The 20,782-nt window shown below is 42.8% G+C and overlaps 2 protein-coding genes across 2 annotated transcripts in view; one reads left to right on the forward strand and one right to left on the reverse strand.

Moving 5' to 3' along the window:
- Positions 1 to 597: 597 nt before the first annotated feature.
- Positions 598 to 20,782, reverse strand: part of apoba (apolipoprotein Ba) — a 70,596-nt gene continuing 50,411 nt past the window's right edge. The window contains exons 28-30 of the mRNA XM_059981787.1: positions 20,331 to 20,445; positions 2,713 to 2,896; positions 598 to 2,489 (exon numbers count right to left, since the gene is read on the reverse strand). Coding sequence (XP_059837770.1) covers positions 909 to 2,489; positions 2,713 to 2,896; positions 20,331 to 20,445 — 1,880 coding nt within the window. The 3' untranslated portion in view covers positions 598 to 908. The remainder of the gene's footprint in view (positions 2,490 to 2,712; positions 2,897 to 20,330; positions 20,446 to 20,782) is intronic.
- On the forward strand, positions 9,568 to 13,000 carry LOC132400634 (uncharacterized). Its single transcript, XM_059981795.1, has 3 exons — positions 9,568 to 10,004; positions 10,794 to 10,990; positions 12,308 to 13,000. Exons 1-3 carry the CDS (start codon positions 9,675 to 9,677, stop codon positions 12,804 to 12,806), a joined length of 1,026 nt encoding a protein of 341 aa, XP_059837778.1. The 5' UTR covers positions 9,568 to 9,674; the 3' UTR covers positions 12,807 to 13,000.

The following is a 20,782-nucleotide window of genomic DNA, read 5'->3' on the forward strand; positions in this document are numbered from 1 at the left end:
AATGGAAGATTATTAAGATTGGAGACCTGTGATCAATGGTATGCTGCAGGGATTGGTGCTGGGTCTTCAGCTACTTGTCCTATCTAGTACTGATTTGGATGAGAATATTGATGACATGATTAGTAAGTTTACAGGCGACAACAAAATTGGGTGGTATAATGGTTAGTAGAAAAGGTTATTTAAGATTACAGTGGGATCCAGATCAAACATGAAAGCGTGCCAGGGAACAGCAGGTAAAATTTAACTTGGACATGTGTGATGTGATGCATTTTGGAGTCTATCCAGAACAGGACTTTTGCAGTAAGTGGCAGAGCTCTAGAATGTGTTGTAGAACAGTGAGACCTAGGGGTACAAATTCATAGTTCCCTGAAAATGTTAAAATGGGTAAGCAGGGTGGTGAAGAAGGCATTTATCAGCCACTTGTTCAGGCATATTATTTCAATGCAGAAAAATCTTCCTCTCCTGTCCCAATTTAAAGAGAAGCCCAGTTTTGGTCAAAATTACTTTTTTTGGGTAGCCTAAATAGTTCAAGAAATAAGTTTACTTACATTTTTGTTAATATGAAATAATCTATTAAAATCTGTTATTTAAGAATTTTGCATTTATTCTCATTTGAAAACTGAAATAATAAATGATTCCTTGGTTTTCATTCACAAGAATGGTACATTTTACATGTTAAATGATTTGGTTTATAATAACTTTAAATATTCAGATGCATTTTAAAATTCTGGTTCACTCTTCTTTGTTTTCCTTTCTTCCAGCAGCATTTTATTTTTCTGATACTCCTCCATAATTAGTTCCCAAGCTCGAAAAGTATCTTTTTGTAGCATGTGCTGTCCCTTGATAAAAGTTGTGTTTAGCCACTTCATTGTTCCTTTATTCAGGTGGGGAATCTCATCATATGATTTCTATTTCAGATGCCGAGGAACATTGATTACAAGCTCTCCAGGTTGCGTTTTCACAGTCATTCCAGTGAATATTTCTTTGGATATTAAATCTAGGAACTTAAACAGTTCTTGAGCAAACTTGCTGCAGGTTTCAAAAAACGAATCAACTGCTCTTTGTGCATTAACAATTAATGATTCATAGAATTCATCAAGGTTGATAAAAACTCTATCTATACTGCTCTTAATTGTCCGTCGATAGGCACCAGCCTGCTTTCTTGTGTCTGCAAATGCTGTCTTTAAATTTCCTCTAACTCTCTCAAAATATCCAGCAACTATTTGCCCATCTTCTTGAAGCTCTGACTGCGCAATTTTATAATATTCATTAAAAGTATTAATGGAATTATTAATGCCAAAATTTGCTTCTTTCTTCAGAATAATAAAATTTTCCTCGATTAATTTTGGACTTGCTTCTACATAATCTGCAACTTCTCTCAACTTTTGAACTAACGTGTCATTAAATTCTTTAAGCCTGTCTGTCCATCCAGACAAGACATCAAAATATCCACTTCCGGTTGGAATATTTGCAACAGCCACTTGCAACACATTGTGCCACATTTGAATCAGTTTTAGAAGATAATGTTTCAAACTAACTGAATACACATTCAAGTGTTCTGCATACACTGAATTCATACCATCATTGTACCACTTGTGAATTTTAGATTTCACAGCTTTAAAATTAATATTATCTGTATCTTTCAAATTTGAAACAATATTTTCACAAAAACTCTGCATATTTTCTTTTAGGGAATGAAGATTCTTTTCAAAACTAAAATTTTTCATTCCTTCTAAAGCTTCAAGCAGCTTTGTTTGAACTTTCTGGAGAAATACTCCCAACTGGTGAATTATTTCTGTACTTTTAATGACTGTGTTCTTGCCAGATATTTTTAGCTCCATTTCCCCAAAGTAGTTAACTGCTTTTATGAGACATTGTTCCAGTTTCTGAAAGAGTCTTTGAATGTTCATTGGTGTTTCATTTATGAAGTTCTTATATAGTTCTTCAACTTTATAAAGTTTATCACTTCCAGGAATATTAAATCTGTTTTGTTTTAGAAAATCATATGCTGCCTCGATTGATTCTGTAATTTTACGTTGATACTCTCGTGTCAAATTGGAAATGGCATCCAAGAATGTGGTGATCATTTTGTTATAATCTTCATTTGCTATTTTCAATGCTGCTCTCTTGGATAATTTCTTTACTTTCACTTTCATGCTTTGATAGCTTGATTCGATATTATCAACTGCAGACTGCAAGCTATCATCAGTTTCTCTGATGACATTGACTGTTTTTGTGTAGGCTTCATTGACATTCTGCTTCAGTAACTCCTTTACTTTTGGAAGAACAGCATTTATCGGAATTCCAAGATGTTGAATGTGATACTTGTTTGCGAAATCATAGACAGTTCCAATCATTTTGGGTATGCTCTTCTTTATGCCTTCTATGAGATCTGTGGTTACAATATCGTTCCATTTGAAGGTCAGTTGAAGATTTTCCGTATTCTCCAGTGAGACTTGACTTTCCAAAATAACGATTTCAGCAGATTGCTGTCAAATAAAAGAAAAATTGCATTGCATATGAGAATTATTATGCAAATATAGCAATTTAGAAATAAGTTGTCTAAGCAATTCAGTAGTTAATCTGAGCATTCACAATTTAACATTGTGCTTGCAAGGACCACTAAAGGAAGCATTATTTGTGGCTAGCCAGATACTGGTAGCTTCAATAACTTTAGCCATTAGTTTTCATATGCATGAATAAGATACTTACTTCGTTATGGAAATATAACTTTCCATACAAAACTCCTGGTGCTCTCTTTTCAATTCTCATTCTGAGGAGTCCTGTAGATGGAGTGAAGACTGATGAAGAAATTCCATTGCTATCTTGAGACCAACGGAAGATAAGGTCTGTGAAAGTTGGACTGGCGATGCTTACGTCACAATTTGTAATTATCCTGATAAAGAAAATAAAAGAAATGGGTGGTCATTTACCCAAGAAAAGAAATGCCATTTTCTTTAGGTACAATCATTCATTTTGAAAGAGACTGAACCCGAAACATTAACTTTTTCTCTTACCACAGATGCTACCTGATCTGCTATGAGTTTCTGAGCAACACACACAAAAAGTTGGAAGAACTCAGCTGGCCAGGCAGCATCTAGGAAAAGAGTACAGTTGATGTTTCAGGCTGAAACTCTTTGACAGGACTGGAGAAAACAAAGCTGAGGAGTAGATTTAAAAGGTGGGAGAGGGGAGAGACAAACACAAGGTGATAGGTGAAACCCGAAGGGAGAGGGATGAAGCAAGGAGCTGGGAAGTAAATTGGTGAAAGTGACAGAAGGCCATACAAGAAAGAGTAAAAAGGGGGGATGATCACAAGAGGGAGGTGGTGGGTGGGCAAAGAGATAAGGTGAGAAAGGGAAAAGGGGATGGAAAATGGTGGGGGTCATTACCGGAAGTTTGAGAAATTGATCTGGTTGGAGGCTAACTAGATAGAATATAAGGTGTTGTTCCTCCAACCTAAGTGTGGCCTCATCACAATAGTGGAGGAGGCCATGGATGGACATATCAGAATGGGAATGGGAAGTGGAATTAAAATTGGTGACCACTGAGAGATCCTGCTTTTTCTGGTGGATGAGAGCGTGGGTACTTGGCAAAGTCGTCTCCCAACCTACGTTGGGTCTTACTGATATACAGGAGGACAGGATGCAGTATATGACCCCAACAGATTCACCTCATGTGGAAGGGGTGTTTAGGGCCCTGAATGGCAGTGAGGGAGGTGTAGCACTTGCTCCGCTTGCATGGATAAGTGCCAGTAGGGAGATCAGTGGGGAGGGACGAATGGACAAGGGAGTTGTGTAGGGAGTGATCCCTGGGGAAGGCAGAAAGTGATGGTGGGCGGGAGGGAAAGATGTGCTTGGTGTTGTTGCATATGGTAGAAGTTTCGGAAAGTTATGTGCTGGACGTGGAGGCTAATGGAATAGTAGGTGAGGACAAGAGGAACCCTATCCCTGGAAGGGTGGCGGCAGAATGGGATAAGAACATGAAATGGAAGAGATGCAGTTGAGGGCACCGTTGATGGTGGAGGAAGGGTAGCCCCTTTCTTTGAAAAAGGAGCACATCTCCTTTGTTTTAGAATGAAAAGCTTCATCCTGAGGGCAGATGCGGTGGACATGGATGAATTGAAAGAAGGGGATGACATTTTTACAAATAACAGGCTGGGAAGAGTATAGTCCAGGTAGATTTGAGAGTCTGTAGGTTTATAATAGATATCAGTGGATAAGCTGCCTCTGGAGATAGTGACAGTGAGATAGAGAAAGAGAAGGGAGGTGTCAGAAATAGACCAGGTAAATTTGAGGGCAGGGTGAAAGTTGGAGAAAAGTGATCAAGTCAACAATTTCAGCATGGGTGCAAGAAGCAGCACCAATGCATTTGTTGATGTAGCACAGGAAAAGTGCAGGACGATCACCAGTGTAGGCTTCCACAGAGCTGACAAACAGACAGGCATAGCTGAATCCCATGCAAGTACCCATGACTACAGCTTTTGTTTGAAGGAGGTGTGAGGAGCCAAAGGAGGTAGCCTCCAACCTGATAGCATGAACATCGATTTCTCAAACTCCCGTTAATGCATCCCACACCCACTTCACCATTTCCCATCCCCTTCCCTCTCTCACTTTATCTCTTTGTCTGCCTACTGCCTGGTGCTCCTCCCACCTTTTCTACCTTCCACAGCCTTCTGTCTCTTTCACCAGTTTATTTCCTGAATCTTCACTTCATTCCCCCCCTTCAAGTTTCATCTATTACACTTGGGTTTCTCCCCTCCCTCCACCTTGAAATCTACTCCTCAGCTTTTTTTCTCCAGTCCTGCCCAAGGGTTTCAGCTCAAAATGTCGACTGTATTCTTTCCCTAGATGCCGCCTGGCCTACTGAGTTCCTCCAGCATTTTGTGTGTGTTGCTTGGATTTCCAGCATCTGCAGATTTTCTCGTGTTTGTGCTAGGAGTTTCCAGTGTTTTCTGATTTTACTTCAAGTTTCTTTCATCCAGAGATTTAAAAAAAAATTACTGCTTTTCTGCTTAAGCTAGAGGACCTAGAGTAAATCTGTGTCTTTGCTACCTGAGCTGTAATTAAGCACAACAGAACAGGTTTGCAAAATCTAAAATGTTTTTATTCTTTTTGAATTTAATATTATTATGAAATTATTATTAATCATCAGAATTCTGTCAAGATGTAGAATGTAGAAGAAGCATTGAATAATATCACAGTTGATTATTTTTTATTTCACTGTTCTAATACTACACCTTGCCCTAATCTACATCCTCCATCCCTTATCCTAACCTTGTATCCTTTTTCATTGCACTAACCCGTTAATTTCCTTAACATCGAAAACTGTTATCAATCTTTATAATATACCTAGCAACTGAGACTCCACAGCCCAAAATCTACTCTGCTAAACTAATGAAAAACTGTGATGTTCAATTAACCACAATAAATCACGGGACATTAATTAAACTATGTAATTTTGACTAGTGTTGTTGGAGATTCAGTGACCTAAGCAAGTGGGAATAACAATCTGAATGTAGTGACAAAGCTTTGTGTCAGCAGATATCAAACACTACAGGATATCCAGCCTGTTCTTTTTTAAGTTGCTGGGTTAATTGTTAATGGTGCCCTGCTCCCCATTACATCCCAGAACTCTGATGGTGTGCTGCAGTGACAGTTATACTACTGAATATTAAGAATTAGCGGTGAGACTCTTTTAGTGATTGTCATTGTCTAACACAAATTTAAATGCTACTATGACAGAATTTTCTTCGATCTTCTTGAGAAATTCTTAATGAATATTCCCACTTTTGAATGTAAGATTAGCCGTTCATGCCTGCTCTTCCATTTTCAGTAAGATCGCTACTGATTCTTCACATTAGTACACCATTCCTGAACTGACCTCATATTATTTGATTGTTTTGATGTTAAAAAAGTATTCTCAGTCTCTATCTTGAATCTACTCAGCAACTCAAACTTCATAGTTATAGAAACATAGAAGAAAAGAAAACGTACAGGCCCTTCAGCCCACAAGGCTGTGCCAAACATGTCCTTACCTTAGAAATTACCTAGGGTTACCCACAACCCTCTGTTTTTCTGAGCATGTACCTGTCCAGGAGTCTCTTAAAAGACGCTATTGTATCCGCCTCCATCACCGTCGCCAGCAGCCCATTACACGCACTCACCACTCTCTGCGTAAAAAAACTTACCCCTAACATCTCCTTTGTACCTACTTCTAAGCACCTTAAAACTATGCCTTCTCGTGCTAGCCATTTCAGCCCTGGGAAAAAGCCTCTGACTGTCCACATGACCAATGCCTCTCATTATCTTGTACACCTCTATCAGGTCACCTCTCATCCTCTGTCACTCCAAGGAAAATAGTATGAATTCACTCAATCTATTCTCTCCAATACAACCAACATCCTTATAAACCTCTTCTGTACCCTTTCTATCCTTCCTAAAGTGAGGTGACCAGAACTGAGCACAGTACTCCAAGTGGGGTCTGACCAGGGTCCTATATAGCTATAACATTACCTCTCAGCTCCCATGATTGATGAAGGCCAATGCACCATCTGCTTTCTTAACCACAGAGTTAATCTGCGCAGCAGCTTTGAGTATCCTATGGAGTCAGACCCCAAGATCCCTCTGATCCTCCACACTGCCAACAGTTTACCATTAATACTATAGTCTGCCATAATATTTGACTTACCAATATGAACCACTTCACACTTATTTGGGTTGAACTCCATCTGCCACTTCTCAGCCCAGTTTTGCAACCTAGCAATGTCCCATTGTAACCTCTGACAGCCCTCCACACTATCCACAACACCTCCAACCTTTGTGTCATCAGCAAACTGTCTTCTTATCTGCTCCGCGGTGTCCCTGTTACTATTGGGTAGTCTATAAAAACCACCCAGTAGAGTTATTGATCCCTTCCTGTTCCAAACTTCCACCCACAGAGACTCCATAGATAATCCTACCACGACTTCCTCTTTTTCTGCAGACATGACTATCTCTGATCAACAGTGCCACGCCTCCACCTCTTTTGCCTCCCTCCCTGTCCTTTCTGAAACATCTGAAGCCTGGCACTTGAAATAACCATTCCTGCACCTGAGCCATTCAAGCCTCTGTAATGGCCACATCATAGTTCCAAGTACTGATCCACACTCTAAGCTCATCTGCTTTGTTCATAATACTCCTTGCATTAAAATAGACACATCTCAAACCATCAGTCTGAGCACATCTCTTCTCTATCACTGCCTATCCTCCCTCCCATACTGTTTCCAAGCTTTCTCTATTTGTGAGCCATCCGCCTCTTCCTCCACCTCTTCAGTTTGGTTCCCATTCCCCAGCATTCCTAGTTTAAACTCTCCCCAATAGCCTCAGCAAAACTCCCCACCAGGATATTGGTCCCCCTTGGATTGAAATGTAGCCCATCCTTTTTGTACAGGTCACTCCTGCCCCAAAAGAGGTCCCAATGATCCAGAAATCTGAATCCCTGCCCCCGTTCCAATCTCTCAGCCACGCAATTATCCTCCACCTCACTCTATTCCTATACTCACTGTCACGTGGCACAGGCAGTAATCCCGAGATGGCTATCTTTTAGGTCCTGCTTCTTAACTTCCTTCCTAACTCCTTGTAGTCTGTTTTCAGGACCTCCTCCCTTTTCCTCCCTATGTAATTGGTACCAATATGTACCATGACTTCTGGCTGTTTGTTCTCCTTCCCACTTCAGGATATTGTAGATGTGATCAGAAACATCCAGGATCCTGGCACCTGGGAGGCAAACTACCATTCATACTTCTTTCCTGCATCCACAGAATCGCTTGTCTGACCTCCTCATTATACACTCCCCATCACTGTTGCCATCCTCTTCCTTTCCCTACCTTTCTGAGCCACAGGGCCAGACTTTGTGCCAGAAGCACGGCCACTGTTGCTTCCCCCAGGTAGGCCATTCCCCTCAACAATACTCAAGCAGGAGTACTATTGTCAAGGGGTACAGCCACAGGGGTGCTCTCCAGCCTCTGACTCCTGCCCTTCCTTCTCCTGACTGTTACCCATTTATCTGTTTCCCCAGGCCCCGGTGTGACTACCTGCCTATAGTTCCTATCTCTCACTTCCTCACTTTCTCTGACCAGATGAAGGTTATCAAGCTGCATATCCAGTTCTCTAACGGTCCCTGAGGAGCTGCAACTCGACGCACCTGCCACTGAAGTGGCCATCCGGGAGGCTGGGAGTCTCCAGGACTTCCCACATCTGACACCGAGCACAGAACACCGACCTCACGCATATACTTCCTACATACTACCTACACAGATAACCTACCTCGCTTCGACCTGTTATCGCCAAAGCCCTGTTGAGCCAAAGCCTTCCTACTCTGTCTCCCTCTACTCTGATGCCCACTCTAAAAAGCTGTCTCCTTTTAAACTCTTCTCGCTGTTCTCACTGGCTGATGTCCATGCGCTTGACCAGTCATGCCCCAATCAAACCACTGAAGAAATAACCTGCCTGACTTGCAGAGTTCCTCCAACAGTTTTGGTGCGATGCCCTACATTTCCAAAGTAAGCGGTTTGTGACTGCTTATTCCCCTCCATGGATGCTACCTAACTATCTGAGTTCCTTCAACATTTTGTGAGTGTTGCTCCTTTCATTATAAATTTACAAGGACTTATAAATTACTGGCTGAATAAAATTTTTATAATCTCAGTTCTGTATAGCAAATAAGGCAGTAACTCATGGTCCTAGAAAATCCCCACCAGGAGAAACATTAAGTCTGATCTTCCATGACAAGCCCCTTACAAATTCCGTCAGTTTCATTGAAGTAATATCTCGTTTCTTCTGGAAAGTAATAGCCCAGTTGCTTAATATCTCCTTTATGAAAATCTTGTCGACTCATGAATTGACCTGATTTTCTTTCATTGTAGTCCTTATATTGCTGTCCTGCAGCATGTAACAATAAGAACACAAGATATAGGAGCAGAATTAGGTTATTAGGCACATTGAATCTGCTCCACCATTTCATCGGGGCCGATCCAATTTTCCTCTTAGCCTCAATCTCCTGCCTTCTCCCCGTATCCCTTCATGTCCTGACCAATCAAGAATCTATCAACCTGTGCCTTAAATATACGTAAAGATGTGACCTTCACAGCTGCCTGTGGCAAAGAATTCCACAGATTCACCACTCTCTGTCTGAAGAAATTCATCCTTATCTCCATTCTGAAAGGACACCCATCTATTCTGAGGCTGTGTTCTCTGCTCTTAGACACTGCCCACCATAAGAAACATCCTCTCCACATCCACTCTGGGCCTCTATTCACTAGAATTCAGAAGAATGAGGTCACTTCTCATTCTTCTGAATTCTAGTGAATACAGGCCTAGAGCTATCAAATGCTCTTCATATAACAAGCTATTCAACCCTGGAATCATTTTTGTGAACGTCCTTGTGGTGAACTACATGTGCATGTCTGGACATGCCCTTGCTGACTGCTCCTGTGGCTCCTCCCACAGACCCCTGTATAAAGGCGATCTGAAGCCTATGCTCTCTCTCTCTCTCTCTCTCTGTCTCCAGGACGTAGTATGATGGTCACTCACTCCTGGTTCCTTCTTCCAGTCAATAAAAGCCGATATCTCGCCTTACGTCTCAGTGTGAGTTATTGATGGTGCATCAATTTTATTGACTGGAAGTTTTAAAACATGGAAATCGTTTTGCGTCCGGAAAGGTTGGATTTGGACCCTCAAGACCCTGACGCAGCTCTCGCTTTTGAACACTGGCTTGCATGCTTCCAATCGTACTTGGAGGAGGTTCGTGCAACTGAACCCGCCGTTATGCTTACCGGGTACCCCGACGGCGATTCAACTCTGGCCACTGTAACTCTCGACCAAAGCGCCCCACACCCGCTCGCAAGGTCCATGATGGACATCCTGGTGGAGGGGCACTGGACTAGATGCCTGTTTGACACGGGTAGCACTGAGAGTTTTATTCACCCGGACACAGTGCAACGCTGCGGACTTGCAACACGGGCGGTAAGTCGGAGGATCCATTTGGCTTCTGGGTCGCATTCCGCAGACATCTGGGTGGGTTGTGTAGCGACTTTGGTGGTGCAAGGCACAGAATATCGGAACTTTGCGCTACTAGTCATGCCTAATCTGTACGGACCTGTGCTATTGGGGCTGGACTTCCAGAGCCATCTTGAAAGTGTGACTATGGTATATGATGGGCCCCTCTCACCACTCACTGTCAGGAATCCTCAGTTTTGTGGGACTTCTTCACATACCCCGCTACTGACCACACACACACACGGGCCCACACATCCCATCCAGAACCCGGCCGACAGCTGTGCTACTGACACCACTTGCAGCCTCTCCACCCTCAAGGTCCCTCCCCCACCGCTGTTCGCCAACCTGACCCCCGACTGTAAACCCGTGGCTACTAAAAGCAGGAGGTACAGCGCAGGGGACAGGGCCTTCATTCAGTCAGAGGTGCAGCGGCTGCTCGGAGGGGATCATTGAGCCAAGCTCAAGCCCTTGGAGGGCCCAGCTGGTTGTTGTTCGGACTGGGCAGAAAAATAGGATGGTCGTGGACTATAGTCAAACCATCAATAGGTTCACGCAGCTTGACACGTACCCCCTACCCCGCATCACGGATATGGTCAACCAGATTGCTCAGTACAAGGTGTAGATCTGAAATCCGCTTATCACCAGCTCCCCATCCGTCCAGAGGACCGCCCCTACACTGCCTTCGAGGCAGGCGGCAGGCTCTATCACTTCCTGCGCGTCCCTTTCGGTGTCACGAATGGTGTCTCTGTCTTCCAGAGGGAAATGGACCAGATAGTGGACCAGTACCAACTGCAGGCCACATTCCCCTATCTGGATAACATCACCATCTGTGGTCACGACTCGCCAGATCACGACGCCAACCTCCAACGATTTCTCCAAGCGGCCGCTGCTCTGAACCTTACTTATAACAGGGACAAGTGTGTGTTCGGAACCACCTGCCTCGCTATCCTCGGGTATGTCTTGGAAAATGGGGTCATTGGCCCTGATCCCGACCGTATGTGCACCCTGTTAGAACTCCCTCTTCCCACCACTCTCAAAGCCCTCAGACGGTGCCTGGGTTTTTTTTCCTATTACGCCCAATGGGTCCCCCATTACGCAGACAAGGCCCGCCCCCTGGTCAAGTCTACCACGTTTCCCCTCTCTGCTGAGGCCCACACGGCCTTCAGCTGCATTAAAGAGGACATTGCCAAAGCTACGATGCATGCGGTGGACGAGACCGCTCCCTTCCAAGTGGAGTGTGACGCCTCCGATTTCGCTCTGGCTGCTACTCTCAATCAGGAAGGCAGACCAGTAGCATTCTTTTCTCGCACCCTCCAAGGCTCTGAAATTCGGCACTCCGCGGTGGAGAAAGAAGCCCAGGCCATAGTGGAGGCTGTTAGGCACTGGAGGCATTATCTTGCTGGCAAAAGGTTCACCTTGCTGACCGACCAGCGCTTGGTTGCGTTCCTGTTCAGCAACCAACAGCGGGGCAAAATCAAAAATGATAAGATTTTGCGGTGGAGAATAGAACTCTCCACCTACAACTATGCTATCCTGTACCGGCCTGGCAGACTCAATGAGCCCCCTGATGCCCTATCCCGGGGAACATGTGCTAGCACACAGCTCGACCAGCTGTATGCCCTTCATGCACAACTTTGCCATCCGGGGGTCACCCGATTTTACCATTTTGTGAAAGCTCGGAACCTGCTGTACTCCCTGGAGGACATCAGGACGATGACCAGGGACTGCCAAATTTGTGCTGAGTGCAAACCGCACTTCTACCGTCCTGACACGGCGCAACTTGTCAAGGCCACTCGCCCTTTTGAGCGACTGAATGTTGACTTTAAGGGCCCCCTTCCCTCCATTGACCGCAATGTCTATTTTCTCAGTGTTATCGACGAGTACTCTCGGTTCCCCTTTGCCATCCCCTGCCCCGACACCACTGCCACGTCCGTCATAAAAGCCCTGCGCCAGCTCTTCACTCTGTTCGGGTATCCCTGCTATATCCACAGCGATAGGGGGTCCTCCTTTATGTGTGACGAGCTGTGCCAGTACCTGCTAGCTAGGGGCATTGCTACTAGTCGGACCACGAGTTATAATCCCTGGGGTAATGGATAGGTGGAGCGGGAGAATGCCACAGTGTGGAAGGCCACACTTTTAGCCCTTAAGTCAAAAGGGTTGCCGGTCTCTCGATGGCAGGAGGTCCTCCCTGAGGCACTGCACTCTATCCGCTCTCTGTTATGTACATCCACCAATGCCACCCCTCACGAACGCCTATTCTCTTTTCCCAGGAAGTCTGTTACTGGGACCACCCTACCAGTTTGGCTGACGTCCCCGGGGCCAGTGCTGCTCCGGAAACATGTGAGGAGCAATAAATACTCCCCGCTGGTCGAGAGGGTTCACCTTCTACATGCGAACCCCCAGTATGCCTACGTGGTCTTACCTGATGGGCAGGAGGACACGGTCTCCATCCGCGACCTGGCACCCGCAGGTGCAGCAGACCACTACCCTGAAGGCTCTCCGGTAACTATGAACCCTGCACCTGAGGTGACACCGTGCTCACCAGGCCCTACACAGACTCCTCACGGCACTTATATACCGGGCGTTTCGTACGCATTTATACCAGGCACCTCGCACATGCGTGAGGGATCACCAACGCCTAGTGGGCTGGAACAAGCACAACCTCCGTCCCCTGTGCAATCACCAATGTCGCCGGCATCCATGCGATCACAGCCGGTGCTACGTAGATCGCAGCGACAGATTCGACCACCTGATAGACTTGACTTGTAAGAAACTTCGCCACATGGGGACTCTTAAACAAAGGGGGGGTGAATGTGGTGAACTACGTGTGCATGTCTGGACATGCCCTTGCTGACTGTTCCTGTGGTTCCTCCCACAGACCCCTGTATAAAGGCGATCTGAAGCCTATGCTCTCTCTCTCTGTCTCCAGGACGTAGTATGATGGTCACTCACTCCTGGTTCCTTCTTCCAGTCAATAAAAGTCGATATCTCGCCTTACATCTCAGTGTGAGTTATTGATGGTGCATCAGTCCTTTGTACCCTTTCCAGTTTTAGCACGTCCTTTCTCAGGTAAGGGGCCTATAAATACTCACAATACTCCAAGGGAGGCCTCACCAGTGCTTAATAAAGTCTCAACATTATATCTTTGCTTTTGTATTCTAGTCACAGAGGGTGTCACTGTGATGAAAACCTTCACCACACATGGTTATAAAAAGCCATGGATGACAACAGAGGTGCGTTCACTACTGAAGGCCCGTGACACAGCCTACAGATCGGGGGACAGGAGTGCGCTTCGCTCAAACTGGTCTGCGCTTTTACTAGGGATCAGGAAAGCGAAAAGGGCCTATGCGGGCAAAATACATGGACACTTCTGTGACACAAGTGACACCAGATGGATGTGGCAGGGAATTAAAGCTCTGACAGACTACAAGATCAGGTAGAAAACTGATGACAGCGACATCTCTCTTCCTAACAGGCTTAACAAATTCTTTGCATGCTTCAAAGCATCAAACACTACAGCAAGGGGGAGAGCCAGTCCCTTCTTACCATCTGACCAGCCGGCTCCAATCATTGATTCAGAGCAAACATGGAGGACCCTTGCCAGGGTTAACCCATGAAAAGCGGGAGGTCCCGACAACATTCCTGGACGTGTGCTCAAAGAATGTGCTGATGTATTAGCAGATGTCCTGACAGACATTTTCAACATCTCCTTTAGTCAAGCCATTGTCTCCAGATGCTTCAAAACCTCCACAATCATCTCTGTAGTAAAGAAATCAATTGCAGCCTGTCTGAATGATTACCGTCCGGTTGCCCTGACCCCCATAGTGATGAAATGTTTTGAATGGCTTGTCAAGCCTCATATCACAGCAGCCTCCCCTCATCGCTGGATCCTCTACAGTTTGCTTATCGTCCAAATCGCTCTATGGTGGACGCAATATCCACCACACTGCACACAGTTCTCTCTCACTTGGACAACAAAGACACTTATGCCAGAATCCTGTACATTGATTTCAGTTCAGCGTTCAATACCATCATCCCACAGAGACTAGTGGAGAAACTGTCGCTGCTTGGCCTTAACACTGCCATGTGTTGCTGGATTTTGTATTTCTTGACAGAGAGACCACAGTCAGTCCGTGTTGGCAGCAACATCTCTGACTCCATCACACTGAGCACTGGATCCCCACAAGGCTGTGTGCTTAGCCCGTTGCTGTTTACACTGTTAACACATGATTGTGCAGCCAGGTTCAAGGGGAACCTGATCATTAAATTTGCTGATGATACCACAGTGGTGGGGATCATCAGCAAAAATATTGGAACAATTTACAGGGAGGAGGTCAAAAACCCAGAGAGCTGGTGCAGTGACAACAACTTGATGCTTAATGTCACCAAAACCAAGGAGATGATCGTCGATTTCAGACGGTCTCAGCCTGAGCACACACCCCTCAGCATCAGCGGCTCCACAGTGGAGAGAGTGGAAAACATCAAGTTCCTTGGGGTGCAGATCTCGGACAATCTCACCTGGTCCAGGAACACCAATGGGATTGTGAAACGGGCCCAGCAGAGATTGCACTTTCTGAGGAAGCTTAAACAAGCATCACTCCCCACTAACATCTTAACTACACTCTACAGAGGCGTGGTTGAGAGTGTGCATCACAACCTGGTACTCCAGCTGCAGTGCTGCCGACAAAAAAGCCTTGCAGAGGGTGGTTAGGGGAGCAGGGAAGGTTATTGGGGTCTCCCTACCTTCTGTCCAAGACCTCTTTCAGAGTCGATGCCTCCAGAAGACACAGTACATCATTAAAGACGCCTCACACCCTCTCCATGAACTGTTTGTTCTTCTGCCATCAGGTAACTGTTACAGGAGCATCAAAACTAAAACCACAAGGCTACTAAACAGCTTCCTCCCACAGGCAGTCAGACTGCTAAATGGCTGCTCTACCTGACTCTGCTTTGGACACTTTTAACTTGCACTGGACACTTATAACTTATTTTTAACTGACATGTGGCTGTTGTGTTTTACTATTTATTGTTATGTTTATTACTTATGTTGCGTTTGTTATGTTATGATTGCACTGCTCCTGGGAAACGCTGTTTCATTCTGTCCTGCAGAGCTGATGTACGGTTAGAATGACAATAAAGTTTTTGAATCTTGAATCTAGTCCCCTTGAACTATAATGAATACAAGACCAGGGTCATCAAATACTCTTCATATTACAAGCAATTCAGTCTTGGAATCATTTTTGTGGACTTCATTTGAAGCCTCTCCTGTATTAGTACATTCTTTCTAAGATAAGGAGCCAAACACTGTTCAATATACTCCAAGTGAGACCTCACCAGTGCTTTGTAAAGTCTCAACATTACATCCTTGCTCTTATATTCTAATCCTCTTAAAATGAATGCCAACATTGCATTTGCCTTCCTCACCACAGACTCATCATGAAATTTAACCTTTAGGGAATCCTGCACAAGGACTCCAAAGTCCTTCTGTGCCTCATTTTTTTTTGTAATTTCTCTTTATGTAGAAAATACTCAGCACTTTTATTTCTTCTACTAAAGTGCATGAACATATTCCCGACATATACACTTCCCGACACTGTATTCCATCTGCCACTTCTTTGCCCATTTTCCTAATCTGTCTGCCCTTCTGTAGCCTCTCTACTTCCTCAAAACTACCTACCCCTCCATCTATCTTCATATTGTCTGCAAACCTTTCAGCAAGCCATCAATTCAAACATCCAAATCATTGACATATAGTGTACAAAAAAGCAGTCCCAACACAGAACCCTGTGGAACACTACTAGTCATCAGCAGCCAACCAGAAAAGGTTCTCTTTATTCCCACTCTTTGCTGCCTGCCATCAGCCACTGCTTTATCCATGCTAGAATCTTTCTTGTAATACCATGGGTTCTGATGCACCATCAATAACTCTCGGAGGCAAACGATAGGCTTTTATTAGCTTTAAAAGTGACCACAACATCTTGGAGACTGAGGTAGGAGCAGAGCCTCCAATCGCCTTTATACAGGGGTCTGTGGGAGGAGCCACAGGAGCAGTCAGCAGAGGGGCGTGTCCAGACAGGTATACACATAGTTTACCACAGGTTCATAGCTTGTTAATAGCTTAATGTGTGGCACCTTGTCAAAGGCCTTCTGAAAATTCAAGTACACAACATCAACTGATTTCACTTTGTGTACCTTTGTTATTTCTTCAAAATGTTTCAACAGTTTGTCAGGTAAGATTTTCCCTTGAGGAAACCATGCTGACTATGGCCTATTTTATTATGTGCCTCCAAGTACCCTGAAACTTCATCCTTAATAATAGACTCCAACCACAGAAGTCAGATTAGCTGGCCAATCATTTCCTTTCTTCTGCCTCACTCCCTTCTTGAAGATTGGAGTGATATTTGCAATTTTCCAGTGTTCTGGAACCATCCTAGAATCTAGTATTCTTGAAGTGTCATTACTAATGCCTCCACAATCTCCTCAGCCACTTCATTCAGAACCTTGGGGTGTACACCATCTGGTCCAGGTGACTTATCTACCTGCAGACCTTTCCGTTTCCCAAGGACCTTCTCTCTAGTAATGGTAACTTCACCCACTTCATGAGCCCTGACACCTGGCACTTCCACCATATTGCTTGTGTCTTCCATGATGAATATATCCTGTGTCTTCCCAATTGCTTCTAGAAGTTCCAGCCATTGCTGCTCTATCATCATCCCTGCCAGTGTTCTTTTCCAATCAATTCTGACCAACTCCTCTCTCATACCTCTGTAATTCTCTTTACTCCACTGTAATACTGATACATCTGACTTTAGCTTCTCCTTCTCAAATTTCTGAGTGAATTCAATCATAATATGATAACATCTCCTAAGGGTTCTTTTACCTTAAGCTCTCTAATCAATTCTGGTTCATTGCACAACATGCAATCCAGAATAACTGACCTAGAGGTCTCAACCATGAGCTGCTCTAAAAGGTTATCTTTTAGGCATTCTAGAAATTCCCGTCTTGGAATTTAGCACCACTCTGATTTTCCCAATCTACCTGCATATTTAAATCCCCCATGACTATTTTAACATTGGCCTTTTGGCATGCATTTTCTATCTAACAGGTGCTGTTTATTCTTTCTTGGGTTGGATAATAGATTTACATACAATATTCTTGATGCAGTCCTACTTGAGCTCTATGAAATTGAAGCAATGGAGTCTCAATGCTTGTAGCCCATCCCACTTAATATAAACTCCAACATACTATTTGCCTTCCTAATTGTTTGCAGAACATTTCTGTTCTAATTTCTAGTGAATGATATACAAGTACACTGCGATCTTTCAGAAAACAATAATCTTCAATCCCTCCCATGTAAAAAATACTGTTTATTTTTTCAGCAAAGTGTGTGGCCTCACAGTTTTTATATGGTGCCTGTGTTTCCTTTATCTTGTTTTCAGTAAGTATTCCTTTACCCAGTCCAACATATTACCCCCGAAACCTTGCCCTCTAATTTTGTTAACTAAATTCTTAGTGACACCCTGTCAAGAGTCTTCTCAAAATCCAAATATACCACACTTATACTGCCAGTGGCAACCTTTGTAAAGTCCCAACAGATATGTCAAACATTTTTTTTCATACATCCATGCTGGCATTTCCAAATGTCCTGTTATCATCTTGTAAAACATAGATTCTCAATAATGTTCCCTGTTACCAAAGTCTGTCTGATTGATCTCCAGATAATCAGTTTGTTTTTTGGGTGTCTCTTTCCACCCCCTTTCTTAAATAATGGGTTATATTTGCTACCTCCTAATGTGTGGAAACCATTGAAGATACATGAAAGTTTGAAAGTTAACAACCAGTGGATCCCTATTGCACTTTCCTTCAAAAAATAAAGATGTGTGCCATAAGATTTATTGTTCCTCACTCCCATAATTTGCTTCAATAGTGTTTCATTACTTATTCTAACTTCTTTAACTCCTCAGTTACTTTAGCTCAGTAATGTTCCACTATTTCAGGGATGAATTCTTTATTTTATAACAGATATTCTGCCTGTTCCTTATTCTCTGGTATACTAGCACCTACCTTCATTTTTAAAGGACCTACAATATATTTTAGCTAGTCTTTTTTCCTTTTTTACATACCAGTAAAAGCTCTTACAGTTTGTGTTCTGACTAGTCACGTGGTTTCCCAATCTGCCATAGCTAACTCATACCTTGCACCTTCATAGTTTGCTTTGTTCAGAGTTTGAGACCATACATAGTTTAAGATTAAACAAAATCACTTCCTGCCTTTATATAAGGTTCTATTATAATAAATTTTCCCTAAAGATCCCTTGAATTTCATTCTAGCAGTTGATCCTTTCTCATTTGACAAATTGAACATGGACATTGACAAAGCAACTGCAGATAGTTGGGCCTTGAGGAATTCCTGCTGTGTTGTCCTGCGTCTTGTATAATTGATCTGTTTGAGCCACAATTATCTAATCATAGCAGAGCTTGCCTTTGCTTTACTAGAGTCACTTTATAATACATAAACTGAGCATCAAATTCAGCCTTCACCTCACCCCTGCAATGCACTTCTTTAAATTATGTAGGAATTAAGTCTGTGATGAGATATTTTCTGATGAAACCCAAAAGGGTCATTACTGAACATATGCTGTTTGGCATCAATGTTGTCAAATTTTTAAAATCACTTTATTAATGTTTCAGACAAACTGATGGAACAGCCGTTAGCTGGAGTAGATACATTATGTTAACAGAATAACAGGACAAACCTGTGCAACTTCCCACATTGTTGGACAGGTTCCAGTGTTGTAGCCATACTTAAACATTTTGGCTAGATATGTGGTTATTTTTGGAATGCATTTTCAATAGTGCAACAGAGATGTTGTCTGCTTCTATTGCTTTGTTATATCCAGAGCTTTTAGTCATTTCTTATATCATGAGCATGAGCAAACTGGCTGAATATTCAGGAAGAAGCAAAGGTAGAGCTACCACTTGGGGTTTCAAGTTGAAATCTGTTGGAAACACTCATTCATCTTTGCTATTCATTTGCTGGACCCTTCTATTGAAGTGAGGGATGTTTTTGGATCCTTTTCATCATTTACATATTAGTTATAAGTTGAACAACACCATCCATGTTGAGATATGATGGGGCTGCATCAAATTACAGCCATAACAGCAGATAATGAAGCCTCCAATGATGGGACAATTAAATTATGATATGCATAAGAGAACTGAATAGGAGTTATGGAAATATGTATAAAGATTACATGACTGTAAAAGATCAGAACAGGGAGGAAACAAGTGGTGCAACAAGAGAGGAAAGAAAACAGGGATACTTATTTAGAAATGGAAGCAGTATCCAAAAAGGAACTAGTGTTAGTTAACAATATCAGCTGTGATGGTGATCAGGATTGGAGTGCGTTACATGCTGGAGCTTTTGATGAACTATTGGTTTAAGCAAGGTTGACTATGGTAGATAAGCAAAGACAGCCCTACAATCATTGCGTCCACAAATAAAAAACTTAGAGTGGCAGGGTCAGAGCTAGAATTGGATGATATTACAAGGAAGAAACAACTGAATTGATAGTGATCATTATGATATACAAATCTGAGTCTAGTAATAGTCATGGAGAAGGTCAATGCAGTGTGGAAACAGACTCTGGGAGCACATCAAATCTCTGCTGACCATAAAGCACCCATTTACACTACTCCTACCCATTTTATTCTTCTCATCTTCCCTTCCAATCTCTGTCAGAAGATTTATATTTCTTACATATTTGGAAGTGAAAGATGAGGGGCTGTGATAGATGGCTTTAGAAGATAGTTTGTGATGGAAGAGAAAATATTTGGGTTATGGAATTGTAATTATCTTTGCAATGGATTGTAAGGATCATATAATACCCATAGATCCATACATATTGGAAATGTCTCCCTTACCTCCCTAATCCCTCCACACACTGACAATCAAGGACCATTTATAGTATATTACATTAATCCCATTTTTATTCTTCCCTCATTCTCATCCACTTACCTGTACGCCATAGGCTGTTTCCATAGCAACTCAAACATCTTTAGAACATGGGAGGAAACTGCAATATCCAAAGGAAACCCCCCAGGTCACTGGAGTTGTAAGGTAGCTGTGTTATTAGCAATGCTGTTGTGCTGCCTGTTGATCATCACAGTTCTCTTAAGTTTATTATACAAATTTGAATCTATTTTCTACCAAACATAGCCCTTCAGAGGCTGTTAATTGAAAATTAAACAAATTATACATCATCTAAAACTATAATAAAAATGTACAACTTACCTTGAATTCTCAATAACATAATTCTCCTCCCACTGCATACTTAAGTCAGGATGGGAGAACACATAGTTTCCTTTCACATTGTAGCCATCATCTGTTTCACTTAGCAATGCACTTGCTGTGAAAGAGGGAGAAAATTGACATTTAGAACTATGTTATTTTCAACACTTATAAATCAATATGTTTCTGCATAATATTGACTCACTTATTAATTTTTAAACTGTGAAGACATTAATTTTGATGAACAAACTAGATTATTTGGGCAATTATAAATATGTTTTAAGAATTCTTCCAAATTAAAAAATGATGCTTTTTTAAAATTTAACAATTAAAAAAAGAATAAATAGAGTGCCTCAGTATATGATTGGTATAGGTATCGGTGAAACAAAATGAATGGAAAAATTACTCAAAGTTAGGATGTACAGTATATATTAAGCCCAATTAAGAATAAAAAT

Source organism: Hypanus sabinus, chromosome 10 (assembly GCF_030144855.1).
Source record: "Hypanus sabinus isolate sHypSab1 chromosome 10, sHypSab1.hap1, whole genome shotgun sequence".
NCBI classification, from domain to species: domain Eukaryota; kingdom Metazoa; phylum Chordata; class Chondrichthyes; order Myliobatiformes; family Dasyatidae; genus Hypanus; species Hypanus sabinus.

Excerpts from the sequence above, each read along its gene's own strand:
- LOC132400634 (XM_059981795.1), top strand. The coding sequence starts at position 9,675 with ATGGAAATCGTTTTGCGTCCGGAAAGGTTGGATTTGGACCCTCAAGAC. Across the intron at positions 10,005-10,793 it reads GCGGACTTGCAACACGGGCG|AGGGAAATGGACCAGATAGT; the intron begins GTAAGTCGGAGG and ends TCTGTCTTCCAG. Across the intron at positions 10,991-12,307 it reads ACCTGCCTCGCTATCCTCGG|GAAGTCTGTTACTGGGACCA; the intron begins GTATGTCTTGGA and ends CTCTTTTCCCAG.